The sequence below is a fragment of the Rhineura floridana genome, chromosome 4, assembly GCF_030035675.1.
Source record: "Rhineura floridana isolate rRhiFlo1 chromosome 4, rRhiFlo1.hap2, whole genome shotgun sequence".
Taxonomy (NCBI): domain Eukaryota; kingdom Metazoa; phylum Chordata; class Lepidosauria; order Squamata; family Rhineuridae; genus Rhineura; species Rhineura floridana.
The window spans coordinates 99,555,394-99,574,069 of NC_084483.1; the positions used below are offsets into that span (position 1 = coordinate 99,555,394).

The window sequence follows — 18,676 nt, forward strand, 5'->3', positions numbered from 1 at the left end:
TACCGAGAAGCAAAACAAATCTCCATCTCCGTAACCTCCAATTATGGCTCAGATCCATCCCTCATGCGCACTCAGAAATTTTGCAATGGCATGGTAGAGTAGTGAGAGTCTACTGAATTCTGGATTCTTAATAAATTCAACCTAAATTGTTTAGATTGTTTTTTAACTGTTTTAATTACACATTTTAAATGGTTGTAAGCCACCCTGGGACCCCTGGGTGAAAGGCGGGTAATAAATTCTAATAATAATAATAATAATAATAATAATAATAATAATAATAATAATAATAATAATAATAATAACCCTGACTTTACAGTAGGGATGGAATCCTCTAGGTTTTAACGTTTCATTTTTAAGTGTGGCCCTCTGGTGGTGATTAATGATCCAATTCCTTTTTCCTCCAATATCTTTTCATTTTTCCGATATTTTGATTTTTTTTTGCACTGCAGAGAATTATTGATATTATAATCACTATTTATTCATGAGTCTTCACTGGTATCGATCTGAACTCTATAATGATTGCCTGTTTATATTCCTTTTCAAGTGCACTGCAGAGCAGATTAAGGCAGATAATCAAGTCAGTGTCAGTTACCATCAACACTTCATTGACATCAGTGAAAGGGAATACATATCTGAAGAGCTCACATAGAAAGAAGATCAATAAACTATCACTCACACTATTGAAGATTTCAAAGCTATTTAAAAAAAAAGAATCAGAAAAGAAGAATGAATCAAAAACTAGGTGCAGAGAGTTGCTACTTCAAAATTCTCTCCGCAAAAATAGAGAATATCAGAAATAATAATTAATCGGATGGCAAATCCGATTATTGCAGAATCAGAGCCCATTGCTACTTTACAGAGGAAATTGCTTTTCAAAGTCAAGGAACTTTGTAGATGCTCAGCTTTTAGTGCAACAGATGTGAAGCTGATCCCTATTTATTGGTTGGGTTACATGTGTGTCCTCGTAAGGCTGCACTTTTGTTTTAGTGATATCTCAACAGTTCTAAACTTATTCTGCAATATGTCGCTTCTGCAAAATAATGCTGTTCATTTCTCAGCTAGTGGTTCCACTGCTGTAGGGAATGTAGCCACATAAGTGATAATGATCAGAGAGAAAATTGAATTTCCCAATGCTCTTGCTTGGTGGTGACCCTAAAATTAGTGCTCAGCCTGCAAAGGAGGGGCTTGTACTTCATGGTCATGGTATGGAGGCCAGCAGTATTACTAGCCTCAAAATGTCCAGTGTTCAAGAAGGCCACTATCTCAAGTGAGCTTGATCTATATACAGCCCTGTTTTGACAAAGAAGAACAGGGGTGGTTCTCCTTGTTTTAGCCTTTTTATTATAAATATATATTTTCTTGTATATTCATAAAACAGGCCTAACGTAAGGATGGATAAACATGGCAAGGTCGATACAAATAAAAATCATTTCCCTTCTCTGTTTAATTCCAAGCATCTTAATTTTAAAGCAGGCAGAGCAGTGAGACACAAGTGAATGATGATGATCCTTTCTTCCCAACCCGGGCTGTATATCATCCTTTCTTCCCCCACTTGGATTTCAGTTCAGGAATTCAAGCTTGCTTAGCAAGGTCCAGTCTGAACTGATGTTTCTCCAACAGAGGCTCAAAGACTGTCAAACAGATTGTCTCTCAAAACATTTTCCTGAGAATACAGCACAGTTCACACAGTTCACAAAACTCACTTCACTGGTTGCACAATGGCTTTCCTCTGACTCACTCTGGAGACTGGGGTTCTCTGTTAAATACCATCTAGGATCTGTCACAACCTAGCTAGTTTCAAACCAAATCTGTAGAAAAGCCACTTGTCAGTTTCACAAGCAGGCATCTACAGGCAGAGGATAACATTCCCTGTGATTTTAGCTAGAATGTCAGTGAAACCAACAAGACATTATATTCTTATTAACTTTAGGCTCCTTTGTAGCCTTGGCATTTCCTGCTGCGCACTAATTGAAGCCTCATAAAAACAGGGGGAACAGCAGCATGACTATCCCTTGCTACTTTGAGGGCTGGGGGGAGGGCAGACATTGTTTCTTACACTGCCCAGTACTGAGACATACGACAACCTTTTCCTTCCTATGTGTATGAATTGGAGTGGGTGATCAGGGCTGTTCATAATCTTAACACAGTCCCAGAGTATCTCTGCCATGAAGATGTTGCAAGCTCAGAAATTCCTGCTTGTTGAGATACATCTTTCTTTGCTTGATTATCTGAGATTCTTCAAATGAAGATGCTGGAGATTGAACTTGAAATCTCAGGGCTAATTATGCAGTATATGCAAATGTGTGAAGCAGAGTTGCAATGCCCTTTTTAACAGAAGAAAAAGAGCAGCTTGAGAGAGAACAATTAGTAGTGGAGCAGGAGGAAGAGGAGGAAGTATGCAACCCTGCCTACTGTTTTTCTCACGTTTGGAGCTCTGTGAGTGAACGAAGGAACGTCTTTCTCTCTTCTGCTGCTTGGGCTTTGAAGTCAGCTGGTGAAGCTCTTTGAAGGAACCATCACTGGCAGAGGTAAACAAAATAAATGACTCACCAGAAGGGCTTCTCTGCATTAGCAGGATACTGTGGAATTCTCTCCCCTACACATTTCAGTTTCCTACTCTGCAAGTTTTCCAGTGACAACTGAAGGAGCCCCCCCCCTTCAGCAGGCCTTTGTACAATAGTATGTCCAGACAGAAGGACTGCAAGGCATTTTAAAAAAAAAGAATCCATAAAAAATAGTTTCCTGTGTTTAATTTTATTTGTTGCGACCTGCCCTGAGATCATACGTGTTGAGGACTGGGCTATAAATCTAATAAATAATAAAAATAATATATGGCCTTAGAACATGGGAGAGGAAGTGTGGCAGGAGAGGGGATTTGGAGTGGAGAAGCAGTCAGCAGGGAAAGGGTTAAACACTATCACTTCTCTGCTCCAACCCTCCCCCTCCCAATTCTGCTTTTCATTAAAAAAAACCCAGTCTGTTATATGTATTTGCATATAACATTTAGCTAGCCTCTTAAACATGGAAAACGTGGAAATGGACTGCCTTCAAGTTGATTCCGACTTATGGCGACCTTATGAATAGGGTTTTCATAGTAAGCAGTATTCAGAGGGGGTTTATCATTGCCTTCCTCTGAGGCTGAGAGGCAGTGACTGGCCCAAGGTCACCCAGTCAGCTTCATGGCTATGTGGGGATTCGAACTCTGGTCTCCCAGGTCGTAGTCCAACACCTTAACCACTACACCACACTGGCTCTCCTAAACATGGAAAGAACTCAATATATTGTTGAACTATCTACTGAGGTATTCTTTCTCCCTGAAGGCCCCAAAGTACATTGGCAAGCATTGCAGGGAGCCTGTGTTGCTAGGATCCTTTCACATTGATTCCCATCCCTCACTTATAGCATGAACATTGTATAACTAACTGCTAATTCCTTATTAACTACTGTTTGTCATTAGCAGCTGCACAAGCAGAAACTAGAGAAAAACTATTCATCGTAAGCAGCTATAATAATAATAATAATAATAATTTAATTTATGTGCCGCCTATCTGGCCAATGGCCACTCTAGGCGACGTACAAATCAGTTGCAGTAAATGCAGCACAATAAAATACACATAAAATACAATATAACAAGGAAACTATAAATAGGAATGATAACAGTTCAGAGTAATAGGCAGTTAGTCCTGAAAATTAACCCTCCCCGGAAGTCCCAAAGGCCTGTCTGAAAAGCCAGGTCTTCAAGGCTTTGCGGAATACATGCAGGGAAGGGGCATGCCGAAGATCGTACGGGAGGGAGTTCCAGAGAGTGGGGGACGCCACTGAAAATGCCCTCTCTCTAGTCCCCACCAACCTAGCTGTTTTAGTTGGTGGGACTGAGAGAAGGCCCTGAGTGGCTGATCTTGTCGGGCGGCATAATTGGTGACACTAGAGGCGCTCCATCAGGTAAACTGGTCCGAAACCGTGTAGGGATTTAAAGGTTAGTACCAACACCTTGAATTGAGCCCAGAAAATAACTGGAAGCCAGTGTAGATCGAATAACACTGGAGTGATGTGTTCCCAGCAGCGACAATTTGTAAGTAGTCGAGCCGCAGCATTTTGTATAAGTTGTAATTTCCGGACCGTTTTCAAGGGTAACCCCACGTAGAGCGCATTGCAGTAGTCTAAACGAGAGGTGACCAGGGCATGTACTACCAGTGGGAGCTGATGAACAGGGAGGTAGGGTTGCAGCCTACGAATGAGGTGTAATTGATACCAGGCTGCACGGCTCACTGCCGAAATCTGAGCCTCCATGGACAGCCTGGAATCAAGAACAACCCCAAGGCTGCGGACCTGGTCCTTTAGGGGCAATTAGCTTGATACTTTTGAATAGTACATTTTATCCTGTGTAAAACATATATCTTTGGACCCTGCATGAATAATTAACAATTATTGTGGTACAGCCTTGCACTTATTCTACTTCTGATCACAAGAGGAAAGAATAATGTCACCCAAACATTCCCTCTAAACTCCCAAGCCCTTCAAAGAAAGCTCCATTCATTTACTTCTAAGCAGAGCTTGGAAAAGTTACTTTTTTGAACTACAGCTCCCATCAGCCTAATCCAGTGGCCATGTTGCCTAGGGCTGATGGGAATTGTAGTTCAAAAAAGTAACTTTTCCAAGCTCTGCTTCTAAGTAATATGTTCAGGACCAGAATCTTAACAATGGTGTCATCTACTGTCTTCCTTCAGCAAACTCAGCCCTGGTTTGCATCACCAAAACAGATACACTGTGCTTCTTTCTTCTCTGTCTCCTTCACTGCAGGTAACTATATAATAGCTACTCCTGGTATGAAAACCTGGACCTACTTTATAGCGCCTAAGAAATGTTCTCTAAAAAAGCTTGCAGAATCTCAGAGAGCTCATACCAAAGGTAAGTTATAAACCAAATCCATCCACATGCCATTTTTCCATCCTCAGGAAAAAAAACCTATTTAACATTTGTTATTTCAGAAAATAACCAAAAAGAAAAGAAAATAACCAAAAAGAAAAGTGAGGAAAGAGACTACCAGCAAAGATATTGGCTTGTCAGATATATAAAAAGACTATTACAGTTTTTAAAAGTGTTTAATTAGTTGCACTGTGGTGTCCAACGTAGGCATTTAAAAGAGAGGGTAATAATTAAATTCTGCAATCAAGCTAAATTAGGCTGCAATCCAACAGCTCTTTATGCCAGGCCAGGCATGTGTGTGGATTGGATGGAGGCATCTCTTTGCCCATCCCTCCTGCTGGCTTCCACCCACTACACTACACCAGTGTGGGGTTCCTTGTTCTGCCCACCAAATATATGTATGAAAATAATCTCAGCTGATGGTGGCCCACAAGAAGTCCCAAAATAGGGCAGGGAGGGACTGAGCCAACCTGGGATTTGTTGGATTTGATAGCATAAGGCCTGATCCCTGCACCAGTTCCAGGCTGACAGCTATCTGCCTGCCCCGACCTTCTGTCCCAGCCAGCATGAGCAACAGGGCTGCAGATGCAATTATGGGACTGCTGCTTCCTCATGCCCTTCGCTAACTGTCCAGGGTTCAGATTGTCCTGCCTGTGACTAAGGCCCAATTCCGTGTTACCTTTGTAGTGTGGGAAGTAGGACAGCATAATCAAGACCAAGGGGAGGGGAGTATGTGACCCTTCAGATTTAACTCCAGTTCCAATCAGCCCCCAGTCAACATGTGCAATGGTCTTGGATGGTGCAAAATGCAGTTCAGCAACAGGTGAAGAGCTACAGGTTCCCACCTCTGGTCTAGGCTTCTCTTGCTTTGGAGCAATTTTCAGTGAAGAATAATGTGATTGAGAGTGCAATCCCACATACTGGTGTGTGTGGGGGGAAACCTCTGGCCCTCCAGATGCTGCCAAATTGTGACTCTTATCATCCCTGCAGCTGGCTGCCTTCAATCAGTGGTGTTGCTATACTTACTGGGAGGGAGACGGCCAAGGGGAAGGGGAGATTGGAGGTGGTGCAGCAGCAAGAGTGCTGGACTGGCTCTATCTCTGCACCGTGACAATCTCCTTGATGCCTCACCTTTCCCTCCCTCTCGATAAATGCAGCAATGCCACTAATGTGTGGCCAGCTGCACTTCCAGAAAGCTGCATAACTGCAAATATCCGTTAAGAATGCACGACAATCCTTTCTATGGCTCCTTAGCAAATATCTTGATCACTGGTGTTTCAGCATCACATATTCACTGGACAACTGAACTTAGACAAGACAGGTCTAAGGCACAAGAGGATAGCATGCCAAGAACTAAACAATATAATTTCATATTTCTTCCCTTCATTATGGAGCCTTGTGGGGCATATCATTCTGAATGAGGATGTTAATAGAGGTGATTTCTCCAGCATCAAGACAGCAGTTCTTCTGCAAGCATGTCCCTTCTTCTCAGAGCAGGATTAAAAACAAAACAAAACAGTAGGGCAAGCATTCTCCTTAAACCTAAAGTGAGATTAATGCATACATTGCACTTTCTAATCCAAACAGGATGTCCATGGCTGGATTCTCACTGAAACATGAGAGGAATACAGGAAACCACCTTATACCAAATCGATCTAGCTTAGTACTGCTTATACTAGCAGCAGCACTCCAGGATTTCTGATGGGGTGTTTCCCAGCTCTTTCTAGAGATGCCAAAGAAAGAATCTTGGAATATTTGCATGCAAAGCATGTTAGTTACAGGTGTTACTCATAATTATCAACCTCATCATCATTAGTGTTTTGGCTAGCTTCTTTTAATGTAGAAGCCCTTTGGAAAGTCTACCAAAGCCAAACATATTATGGAAATAGCTTTCTCTGTCACAGAACTCCCCCCCCCAAAAAATCAGTTCCTCTTTTGTTTTGTTTTTCCAAGGACACTGCTTGTCTCAAGGTAAAACTTTGGTTTTAATCTCCAGAGTGTGTGTTGTTGTCCAAGCATCATGTAACCCCAATATCACCTTTATGTCTTATAAGGCTACCTGTTCACATTGCTATCAAGAGAGATGCAAACTGATCTGTTGACTATTCACCAGTTCTGTATTAGAGAGCCTAACTGAAAAAGGTAAACAGGGAAGCAAAGAAGAGCTCAGCACTCTGCCACTTCATTGGCATTATTAGAATCTGACAACTGTGATTCAACAGCTAGTTAATGAGCAATAGAGAAGACTGAAACCCCCAAAATCACAATTCTGAATTATTATGCATGATTTTTATATATTTTTAAATGCATCAAAAGCCCATCCATATAATGAGATAATATTTTCTTTTATTCATAGCATGAATTTATGTCTTGACTATTTAGCATGAACTATTGCAGGTACTGGGCCTGTCTCTTATATATCACCAGATGTAGATGAGTCACAATAACAAAGATGACAGCAGAAGCAACATATGTCTTATAGAATATAAATTCTACATGGGACTTGTCAGGGCAAATGCTGAAGGAAATTAAGTGCAACATAGCTGAAGAAATAGCCATAAAAAAGAAAGAACAGCAGAGCCTATGGCTAGATGTTGCTATGTCATAACCAAAACTTTAAAATTGCAAGAAAAATAGAGTGTTATCATAGCAGAAGCAAATCACGTCTGTTATGTCAACAACTGCTAACAACTGTCATGAGTTATGATCCACATCTGAAGAAGCAAGCTGCTGTTCAAAGGCTGAATGTCATGAATTTACACCCAGAATGAAAAAAAAATCTAGTCTATGGTTGCCACTTAAAATTTTATTCAGTAAAAGGACCACTACACCAGAACAAGACTGTATAGGCTTCATGTTTCAAACACCTGCAAGGTTTAAATGTTTAAGCTGCTTCTATGTACATGTAAACACCACAAGTTCCTTCTCATTGGTTATACCCAAACTATTGGTAAAAAAAGCATGACTAACTCGTAAAGAAGACAGGAACAGAAGGACAACATCCAAAGCCACTTGACTGATTATCTTTGGTATGTAAATTACCAAAGTATACAAGCAAATTTATTTAATTTTGTGGAAGGAAGATCAAAAACAGTAAAATCACCTACCTATAAAAACTGTGGATTCTTTTATTTTTGTATTTACTATTTTATTACATTTATATTCCACTGTTCCCCCAAGGAGCTCAAGATGGTGTACATGCTTCTCACCCTCCCCATTCTATCCTTACAACCACTGTGTGATGGAGCTTAGGCTGAGAGACAGTGACTGGTCCAAGGTCTCCCAAATAGCATCATGGCTGAGCAGAGATTTGAATCCTAGTCTATCAGCATGGCACTCTGATCACCATATCTCATTTCCCTTCTCAGGATCCTTTCTCTCAGGGTCAGCGTGACACTCTGATCACCATATCTCATTTCTCTTATGCTACTGTTCTTCAACCTTGTAGTCCAAGAACGTCTGGGGACCCAACTCCCACCATCCCCAACCAGTTTAACCACTGGTCAAGAGATCATGGGAGTTATAATCCAACAACATCTGGGGACCCAAGTTTGAAGAACACTGCTTTATGCCACTTTTCAGATGCTGGATACAACCAACTATCTTTGACTGGTTTGGTATACAGAATTCTACTTCTAGACAAGAACTAAGATGATTCACAATATAGTGATACAGCATGAAAAAGCATTGCAAAAAAGCCCACTGGGTTCAAAAAAGCCCTTGGCTACATCTAAGAGTGCATTCTGGATTATACCCTATGATTTTGTGTTTATTTTTCTGAAAATTTAATAGCAACAGGCATTACTTGCTTTAAAAAGCAATGTTTTTTATTTTGAAAGCACAGATATGGAACCTTTTTCTGCAAACAAATACATAGTATTAGAAAATCTTACACTTTTCTGTTCATCCATGGAAAGCAACAAGTAGAAACCAAAAACTGAGTTATCATTTCCCCCAAATCAAACTATTCTAGCATCCTTTGAATTTTTGACATCCTCGTCCATTAAGCATACCAATTTTGAAATTCAGTGTGGAACAAAAACTTGCAGTATCCCTCAGTCCCCCAAAGAAAAGAGTGAGCACTAACCTCTTTCATCTTGTCAAGTTCATTCTGCAGAGCTTGCTTAGCAATCTCTACTTCTATCAGCTTCTGTCTTAATTTGTCATTTTCATCTTCTGTGGTGGTGCGTTTTTCTTCCACATTTTCCAACTCATGGTGAAGTCTCACTGAAACATCCTTTGCAACCTAAATGGAACAGTATGTAAAACTTCTAAACAAAACAAAATCATATTTACATCAGAGTCATGCAATATTTGAAGTCTGCTTTCTGCCAACAAAAATTGGGTTGATGTCGGCATTCTAAAGCCAGAGTTCTGACCAGTTAGGAAGAAGATTTCTGCTAATTGTTCCTAATAGGAAGAGCTGTTTGACAGTGGAAGGGACTGCATCAGTAGGTGATAGGCTCTCCTGGGTATTTAAGCAGAGGCTAGATAGTCATCTGTCAGGGATGCTGTAGTTGCATCCTGCATTGCAGATCCTGCATTGAGCAGGGGTTGGACTAAATGATCCCCCAAATCCCTTCCAGTTCTATCATTCCATTAGTTACATCTTGAATCAAATTCCATTTAAAGTTGAATAAGTTACTCTCCCCACTAAGGAGCATGACTGGAACTTAGTTGTGCAATCCAATTTACTCTGGATTATGTTATGGTGAATCTGAGCATTGGTAGTGCCCAGCGATAACATGACTAAAATGGCATTTCTACATGGAACTCCCATATCACAGACTCTCTCTCCATTAGAAGACTGGGTACCATCCAACAAAATGCTGGAATCATACATTCCTTTTTTTCATTAGAAAAATCCCCTTGACATTAACATTATAACTTGGGATGTACCCTTTAATTGGTTAACTAATCAAGTAATGCTTTAGCAGATTAATCAAGGGTACCAATTTTAATTGGTGAGAAGATATTTTATTATGTCTGAGAAGGTCGCACATTGTTTTAAAGAAGTTTTGCTTCTGTATGTCACTGTAAAATAGAATAAAGATGGCTTCAAATACTTAAGATGGCTTTTCCTTCTAATACCGAGACCTTTTAAAAAACAAAACAAAAATGATAACCTGCAATTTAATAAACAAATTTAGAGGCTTCACCAATTGACACATTTATTTAAATTTAACCTATTAATTATCAATAATCACTATGACTAATCAATGAGCAGCCTCATCATATGCATGTTTACTCAGAAGTAAGTCAATAGGACTGCCTCTCAAATAAGCGTGCATACAATTACTGACTAAAATTCTTTAATCCTAACCCCTGGCCAGTCTCTGTAATCCTAACCCCTGGCCATCCAGAACAGAAGGTGGAGGGGAGCCAGAAAAATTCCTCTCAGCCTGGTGTAGCAAAGAGCTCCAGTTTGGGCCTGTTGCTGTTACAAGGTGGCAGCAGGGTATGCACAGGTTCCAGCAGATCCTGTTTTGACACTGCTCCACTGCTGCAGGACCCCTTTTTAGGGGTATCCACTGGCTGCTGCCAACAGGGATGCCACCAATAGTAGCTTCCAACTACACACCATTTGGACAGGTGCATTGGGGTGCTCCTTGCTGGTGGACCTCCCTCACCAGCAAAGGTTGGTAGAGCTGGGCAAGGCTCAACGGAGAGAAACCTCTCCTCTATCCAAACCCCCTCCATCTTGGCTGATGGTGGGTTTGGGTTGCCCTGTAACAGCCCTAATTTTATTCCAATTTCATGTTTCCTTTAAATCTATTTAACTAGACTTTTATCACATCTTATCTTGAAATATAAGAATATAAGGTTAATCTATTCTGATATTTCACAATATGAAGATATGACAAAAATCTAAATAGATTACAAAACAGTAGATGTGGCACATTAAATTGTAAAAGTAAGTATTTAGATAACTATTAAATATCTTTACATAGGCTTGGTATAATAACTATAAAAAGTCAAAGTTGTTGCATTGTCGTAATACCAGAAGTCTATGCAATCCAATTTTCATTTCATTTCTGTACGCAGGTAGCTATTTATTAACACCCAGCTACCAATTCTATCATTTTGTTTAATATGCTATTATATTTACAGTTTACTCAAATCTGTATCTTCTCAGAAGTAAGGCCTACTTTCAACAGCTTTTCCTTCCAAGTAACTATACATAAGATTGTGGCTTTAATTCAGTTTCCCCTAGTTACAACAACCAAAGGAAAAATAAGTGGCTGGAAGCAATTCAGAAACCTTCTGTTTTCCAAAAAGCAGCAGCAGCAAGTGACTCACTTGCTCTTATGGGAAATGTAATTGTCTATGAAATATGGATAATCAGAATAAAGATTGTCTTTTGATCTAGAGATGTGAAAAGTTAGATAACATACTACTAAATACTTTAATCTGGAAGGAAAATACAGACTAATTATAATGTAGCAGGAAGATATCTGGCTTTAGCATGATAATGTTCTCTTTCTCTAGTTTCATTGCAGTTTCTTTAAAGCAATCTGATCTGCATCATCAAGCTTTATATCACATACATATGAGAGATATTGCAGTGATGGTGTTATATAGTTAAATAAATTTGGAATGTGATCCAGAAAGAACAGCCACAAGATTGGGCCTTTTATCCTAGATAAATTTGCTCATACAGATGGCCTCACAGAGACTCTGGTAAACTTTATACAGAGGCCAGTCAAAGAACTGTCAAAGCAACAGAGTGTCTTGTAGTCTCAGTGGTCTTCCCCTCACCAGCCTCCCATTTATTTGCCAACTTCTGGCCCTGTGGTACCTTCAGGTCTTGCTCTAAGCTACGCAGAAGTTCTCCATCAATCTCCCCAGTTTGTGCATAGCGGAGCCTCTTGCGCTCTGCCTTTCGAAGACGATACTGAAGGATCCTGCAATTTTTGTTGGCTCTCTCCAATTCATGGCGCATTTCCTGTAGCTGGCAGGCATCCTCTTCAAAGAAGCTGTCCCTCATCTCATCCATCTCAGTCCTCAGCTCGTCTATCTCATTCTGACACCCATACAGAAGGGACAGAAATGTATCATATAGTGTTAGAACACATAAATTAAAACAAAAGGAAATGGGACTTCAGGTAATCTAACATATTTTTTAGACAGATGTATCAATGCCCACAGAATAACTCTCATGAGCCAACATGTATTCCAGCAGGGAATCCGTTAGGAAATCATAGATGGTAGGTATCTTGTCTGAGCAGCAAGGGGAAGTACATGGCACTGTATCCACTGTTAGTCATACTCAGAGTAAACCTGTTGAAATTAATGGACCTAAGATAGTCATGTCTATTAATTTCAATGGATCTACTCTGAGTATGACTAGCACTGGATACAACCCATGGTTTCCCCACTACTTGCATGTGATTTAACTTATCAGCTCTACAATGGGGGCACAATAGATGTGTTGGGTCTTCCCTTCTCATCACCACATAGCCATTGAATGAACTGAATTACGGCATGCAACTCCTGAATATTTTACTACTAACTGTAAAGTGTAGGTGTAATTTTAAAGAGATTTGGAACACAATCCCTTCCCTTACAAGAGAGCCAAACTGTAGCGAGAAAGAACTGAGAAGAGTAATTGTGATGTTGCTACATTAAAAAATGTCCCTAAAGATTTGTAAAGAAGGTGCATGTACATGCAGCAAAATAGGACTGCTTAACATGCTTCATTTCCACAGCACATCAACCACGGATGTTCTGTAGTGTCTGGTGGGAAAATAAATCTATAGCATATGAGAAGCACAGAGCAGAGAATGCTTACTGGGCAAGCCACATACAGCTGCATACACACTTTTTTTTAAATCACAGAAGCAATATTCATGTAAAATCATTCTGTCTGAAATAGCCCTAACTAGTATACTCTGACTGCTTTTCCAGACAACTGAATTTATCAAATGCGTGCACCCCCACATTTCATCAAGGGAAACACAGGAGAAGAGAACTAGAGCATCATCTCTAGGAAAAACAATGGAATATAAGCATTTTCCTTTTTGATTTGGGCGGGGGGGACGGACTGTAGCATCAATCCATATTTGTGCCAAGACAATATGACTAAGGATTCCCAGGTTTTTAAGCCAGAAAGATGACAGACATATATTGATCAATTGCTCTGTCTCCTATAAGTGGAGTTCACCAACAGAATTCCTTTCCTCCTTTGCGATAGAAGAACTCCCTACCCCAGGCTGGCCCACCCACCTCTGTATTCCTCGTCTCCTTCAACTCACCTTGAGGGCCTCATTCTCGTCCAGCAGTTTCTCCATCTCCTCCTGCAGGCCCTCCTGCTGCTGAGGGTTGAGTTTCAAGGCTCCTTCGGGGGCTCCACTGCAGCCATTGCCCTCTTCAGTCCCAGCCAGTGCCATTGGCAATGGGCTCGAGGAGGAGGCAGGCTGGGGCTGCTTGGCTGCTGAGTCCTCCCTGTTCCCCTGGTTGCTGCCTTTGCTTTGCGTCTGGGCAGCTGCCAGCCCTTTCCTGAGGTGGAACTGGATGAGCTCACTTTGCAGGCATCCTTCCTTCCAGTAGCTGCCGCCGCCCCCTGCAAGGGCCGGGCCCTTCCCTGCCACACAAGATGACGGAGGAGCCCCAGCCGCCTCCCCTCCACTCTTTTGTAGACACCTGCCCACTTTACCTCGGTTCCAGCTCTTGGGTAGTGGATGTGAAAGCGCAAAGGTGCCCTCTCTTTCCACCTCCTCTCCAGCCGGGAGCTGCTGCTCCCAGGCTCCGGAAGCTGTACACTCGACGTCTCGGGGAGGCGCCTCTCGGTTGTCAGCGGCAGGCCCCGGGTTTGGTTTTGGGCACCCTTCTGCGGAGACCAGGGGCGAGGTGGGTTGCGCTTCAGCACCATCCCCGGCCTGGACAGCTCCCAGCGACGCTGCGCTCCTTACAAGCGCAGTCTGTGGGGACCGCTTGTCCCCTCCCACTCCTCCTCCCTTAGCCCGACTCAGTTTCTGCCCTGGCAACGGCGGCGGCGGCGGTTGCCGGGCGGAGCTTGCTTTGGAGGCAGCAACTGCACCAGCCGACGCTGAGCGGGCTGAGCTAGCAGCTGGGGAGGGCTGGCGAACGGGAGAATCCTTTGGCCTTCCTGGAGAGGATGCTCGCTGCTGTTGCTGCTGCTGCTTGGTTCGGCTGCTGCTGCCCTCTGGATGCAGACGAGGAGAAGCTGTAGCAGCAGCGCCTCCGCTAGGCAGCTGGCTCATGGCTGATGCTGTCTCCCAGGTGTCGCAGAAATGTCCAGTCCTGCAACGGTCATCGTTCCTCTACTGGCCTTTGAGCCGCTGAAAGGGGTACACACAGAACGCTCGTAAATGACTCAGCAGCACACCACAAAGCCAGCCTGTTTGCCACAATGGGAACAATGTGCCTACAATGGGGGTGGTTTAAAACTGCTGCACAAGGTTTGCGCAAAGTCCTAGACTCAAAAAGTATTGCTCCCTTCCAAGGCACAGACATCGCCTTGGTGCTTGCTTTGAGATCACTCCTGCTTTGCAGATACATATTTGATATCCCGGACTTTTCAGAAGGCAGCTTTTCTAATGCTAATTTTCTGGTTCCAAAGGTTTAAAATCAAGTGCAAGGTGTTCCTAAAAGCAATGGTTCCTCAGACCACTTGCTCCGAATTTCTGTAGGCTGGTGAAGGTGGCTCCACACAGTAGTTTTAAAATGGAACATCCAGCCTTTCCATCCCAAATTCCATGTCTATTACATCACATTGTGCTATGTTCTCCCAATCCTGCAAGGGGGGGGTGCGCACTCCGCCATCATAGGTTCTATTATCACCACACACAAGCTGAGGAAAGCTGTTCTCTGGGTGAGCTCTGAGTAAATAAATGACTGATGCATGTTTGCATACCCACTCAGTTCTGAACAACTGATCTTTGTGCACCCCAACATTCTTTCATTTTGTAATGGCTATCCCCTTGATCCTGATCCCCAGAAACAAATGTGGGCAACTATGGCTGCAATCCTATATACACTTACCTGGGAGGAAGTCCTATTGAATTCAGTGGGGCTTACTTCTGAGTAGAGGCAGGCAAGATTTTACTGTTATATTTGTTCACATTCATCCCTGCATAACATGTGTCTTCCTTCCCACCCTCTATTGTCCTCCTATCGAATTTAAATTTTAGGCTACTTGGGGGCAGGAACTTGTGTTTTCTGGTTATGAAGCTTCTGTATTACTCCATTTAAATAATGGTAAATAATAAATAAATAAATAAATAAATCCCAGATAACTGCCAGAAACAACATGATGAAGAACTGCTACTGAAGCCATGCAGGATATGAATCTATACATAAGTGCCAAACCATGTAAAACATCCTCTGACCTCTTCAGAGGAAAATATAGAGAACCTAGACATTGAACTTAAAACCATCCTCTCCAAGGTAAGGGCAAAAACTGGTTCTTAGTTAGAACCAAAACAACAACTCCTACTTATGATTGCATATAGCAAATAACTTAGCTATTCACTAGAACACAGTAATTTCTCCCCATTCCCCCCACAACCCCACCCAACACACATTTTTGTATTTCTAATTCACATTCTCAATGGGTGCATTTCCACCTGCCTCCCATGCTTAATATATGCTTGATGACAAGGTGCTAAAATTATGAATATTATAGGGGAATCAGGTGATGGTGGAGCAGCAGAAATGAACGAAAAAGTCCAGACAAAAAGTGTGAGTTTTCATGTAAAAATCTAAACATTGAAATAGATTGTCTACACTAGGTGCAAAAACACAGCATACCAATTTAAAACCAATGCCACTCGAGAGAACCAAATTACAATGCTAACAAGTTAACTCAGAAGTCCTACTGGAAAAAACACACCTGGATTTACTTCCACAAAAGTGTTCATGGGACTGAAGCCTAAATCTATTTAAAATTTCTACTTCAAATTTTGTAGTTAGTTTTCTAAATGCCATCAGTTTAGTTCAGACTATTACAGAAAACCATATTTATGTGTGAACCTGTCAGGATGGGAAATAAAAACTTTTGTTTGAGAACAATGGTCATTCTTGAGTGTGACTAAAGGCATTTTCACGCAGGAAACTGAAATCAGTTTGTGTTTAAATTACCTAAATGTACATTCAGGTTAGATTCCATCCTGCATTAATAACATTCACACAAAGCAGAAACAGTGTAAGAAAACTGTCAAATGTGCACATTTTAGTGTCGTATGCAAATATGACCTAACAGGGACTACCACATCACAGTCAACTAGCAGTTTTCTTCCTCTTCTATGTCCAAGGAGATAATCAGATTTTAAAAGGGCTGTTCTGTGCAATGTCAAAAAGAGAACATACAAATTTTATCACACACCTGATATACATGTGGTAAATATACAACACAATGGCAGATTTCAAAGTCTTTCTTAATCCTGAAAAGTATAACTTCAATGCACAACCTTAATCTCAACGTCATCTTTATATACCCTGATGATACACTGAGCATACTGTTTATGTGCACAAAGAGAAAGGGAGACAGAGAAATAACTGTGCCTGAAGAGACAAAATGGGCAAGGTCAGTTGTCAGATTTTAGCAGTCTATAAAGGTATATACCAGAAAACAATAGATTATGACATGATTTATGTGCCAGTGCTGCAGAGATTACAGTTATTGTCTCAAATTCTGATTTTAGATAAATAATTTAAAAGAAGTTAAACATTCTTAATACATTACAATGCAGGCAACTCCAATATATTAACTGCCAAATTGGAAGGGGAGTTATCAAACGGGAGATTATTCTACAACCCAGGTTTTATTAGGGCAAATAAAAGAAATTACTGCACAATCTTCTGCATATTTACAAAGTAAGTTCCTTTGAGTTCTATAATTCCCCAGAAAGTGCATATGGGATTGCAGCCTAAATTAGAAAATGTTTTACATATATCTATTACTATTATTACATACAAACTATTACACACAGCTAAAGGCTACCCATTTTTAGCTATTATACGGAATCTCTCTTTTACAAATCCCTATCTTCAGTCTGAAGTTCACATTTGTTTTACAGAAAGAAACTTCGGATCCTTAAAAGAAAAGAAAACCCCAAAATCTGGACAAGAATATTCAAGAGTTTGGATGTACCTCTGCTCTGTATAATAAGGTAACTAAAGCCTTTGACATTACCGGCTTTGTTTCCTGAAGTTGCGTTGCAGCTGACTCGCCAGTTTGACCAAACACCTGCCAAGGACATCATACGGCCCCTTCAAGGCTTCAACGCCAGCAGTGGCTGATACCTGCCTACACAAACTTCAGAATCTATTTAAAATCTGAAGCTACAGTCAAGAGCAAGACTCCCTCCCCCGCCCCTGTGCGATACAACGAGATCTCTGGGACATCGTCACGTGGTACACGACAGGCGGCAGAACGTCGCGCCTCTGCAGATTTCCATGTTGAAGGAAGGGGGCGGGGGAGGAAAAGAAACAAAAGCGAATGTCCATCCTTCCCCGGGCATCATAGGACTGCCTTAGAAACAGCCGGCAGTTCGGAGACCGCTCGGTTGGTCTTTCCTTCTTCTACCCCGGCTGCCTTTGCAGTAGTGGGCTCTTCCCACGGTGTCGAGACTGAAGCGCTTTTGACTTTTCCTTCAGGATGAAGCACGCAGAGCGTTTCCACACGCTTCATCTAGGAAGGATCAAGGGCGTCAGCATGACTTACCCTCCCCCCTCGCCTTTGCGTCCTCTTAGGCTGGTTGAAATGTCCACGCCCACGGACGCCCGAGGTTACCAAGCGGAGCCGGAGCTTCTCCGGGAAATGCAGCAGTATTCATGAGCTGACCTCATTGGGCCTGGGCAAGAGGGGGATGGGGAAAGGCTAGGTGAAAGAAAAGATCAAAAGACAAGAACCACACCCGGGCAGGCCTTCGAGTATATCTCTGTTATCTGCACTGAACAGAGTTGGATCACAACCCTCCTGGTAGGAAGGAGGCAAACGACATGGACAATTTCCTTTCGAAATTCAGTCCAGGGAAACAATCGATTCTGATAAAATATTTCTTCTTTGAAGTCCGGCTGTGGCGAATCCACATTGTGAAACGCTTTCTGAGGCTGCGGCAGCAGCATAACAACTGGGCTCTCCTTTGTGCTTTCACTTTAGTTGCTGTTTGAATTGCATTTCGTTCAGTCCCAAGGAAACGAGAGGAATCGGAGACAAAGAAAGACTAACCGTGATGTAGTTCTGCTGCCAATGGTTTCACTTACACTCTCTCTGTTCTCCCTTTGGTGATTTAAAAGGCTGAGCATCAATGGTAAAGGCCTAATACTGTTTACTAAACGTGGTTTTAATTAAATGACAACAATTTACATGAAATTGCCTTGTAATTTCAAAATTATGATAAATGCCTCCCAAATCAAAAACTCTAAAATCTTTTGGTCCCTTGTTACTGATGCCTTAACATCTTCAGTGTGGTGTAGTGGTTAAGGTGTTGGACTATGACCTGGGAGACCAGGGTTCAAATCCCCACATAGCCATGAAGCTCACTGGGTGACCTTGGGCGAGTCACTGCCTCTCGGCCTCATGAAAACCTTCTTCATAGGGTCGCCATAAGTCGGAATCGACTTGAAGGCAGTACACACACACACACACAACGTCTTCTAATCCTATTCCCTCCAACATCTGGGAGCAGTATTTTACAGGGTTGTTCGAGGCCTCAAGTAATCACTTTTCAAACTGTGCACTTACCATGGACCCCAATGCCCTCCCACCCTGGCCGCCTGTTAC

The 18,676-nt window shown here is 41.9% G+C and overlaps 1 protein-coding gene across 18 annotated transcripts in view; it reads right to left on the reverse strand.

Moving 5' to 3' along the window:
• Positions 1–18,676, reverse strand: part of MTCL3 (MTCL family member 3) — a 95,473-nt gene that overhangs the window by 45,197 nt on the left and 31,600 nt on the right. For 17 of the 18 annotated variants that reach the window (XR_009762256.1, XR_009762259.1, XR_009762244.1 and 14 more), the window contains 3 exons: positions 13,182–14,228; positions 11,726–11,950; positions 9,014–9,172 (listed from right to left, as the gene is read on the reverse strand). Coding sequence is in view for 2 of the 18 variants with exons in the window: in XM_061623798.1 (XP_061479782.1) it covers positions 9,014–9,172; positions 11,726–11,950; positions 13,182–14,150 (1,353 nt within the window). In the remaining 16 variants the exon portion in view is untranslated. Of the gene's footprint in view, positions 1–9,013; positions 9,173–11,725; positions 11,951–13,181; positions 14,229–17,083; positions 17,580–18,676 lie in introns of those variants that run through there. The other variant, XR_009762258.1, reaches the window with a different exon arrangement.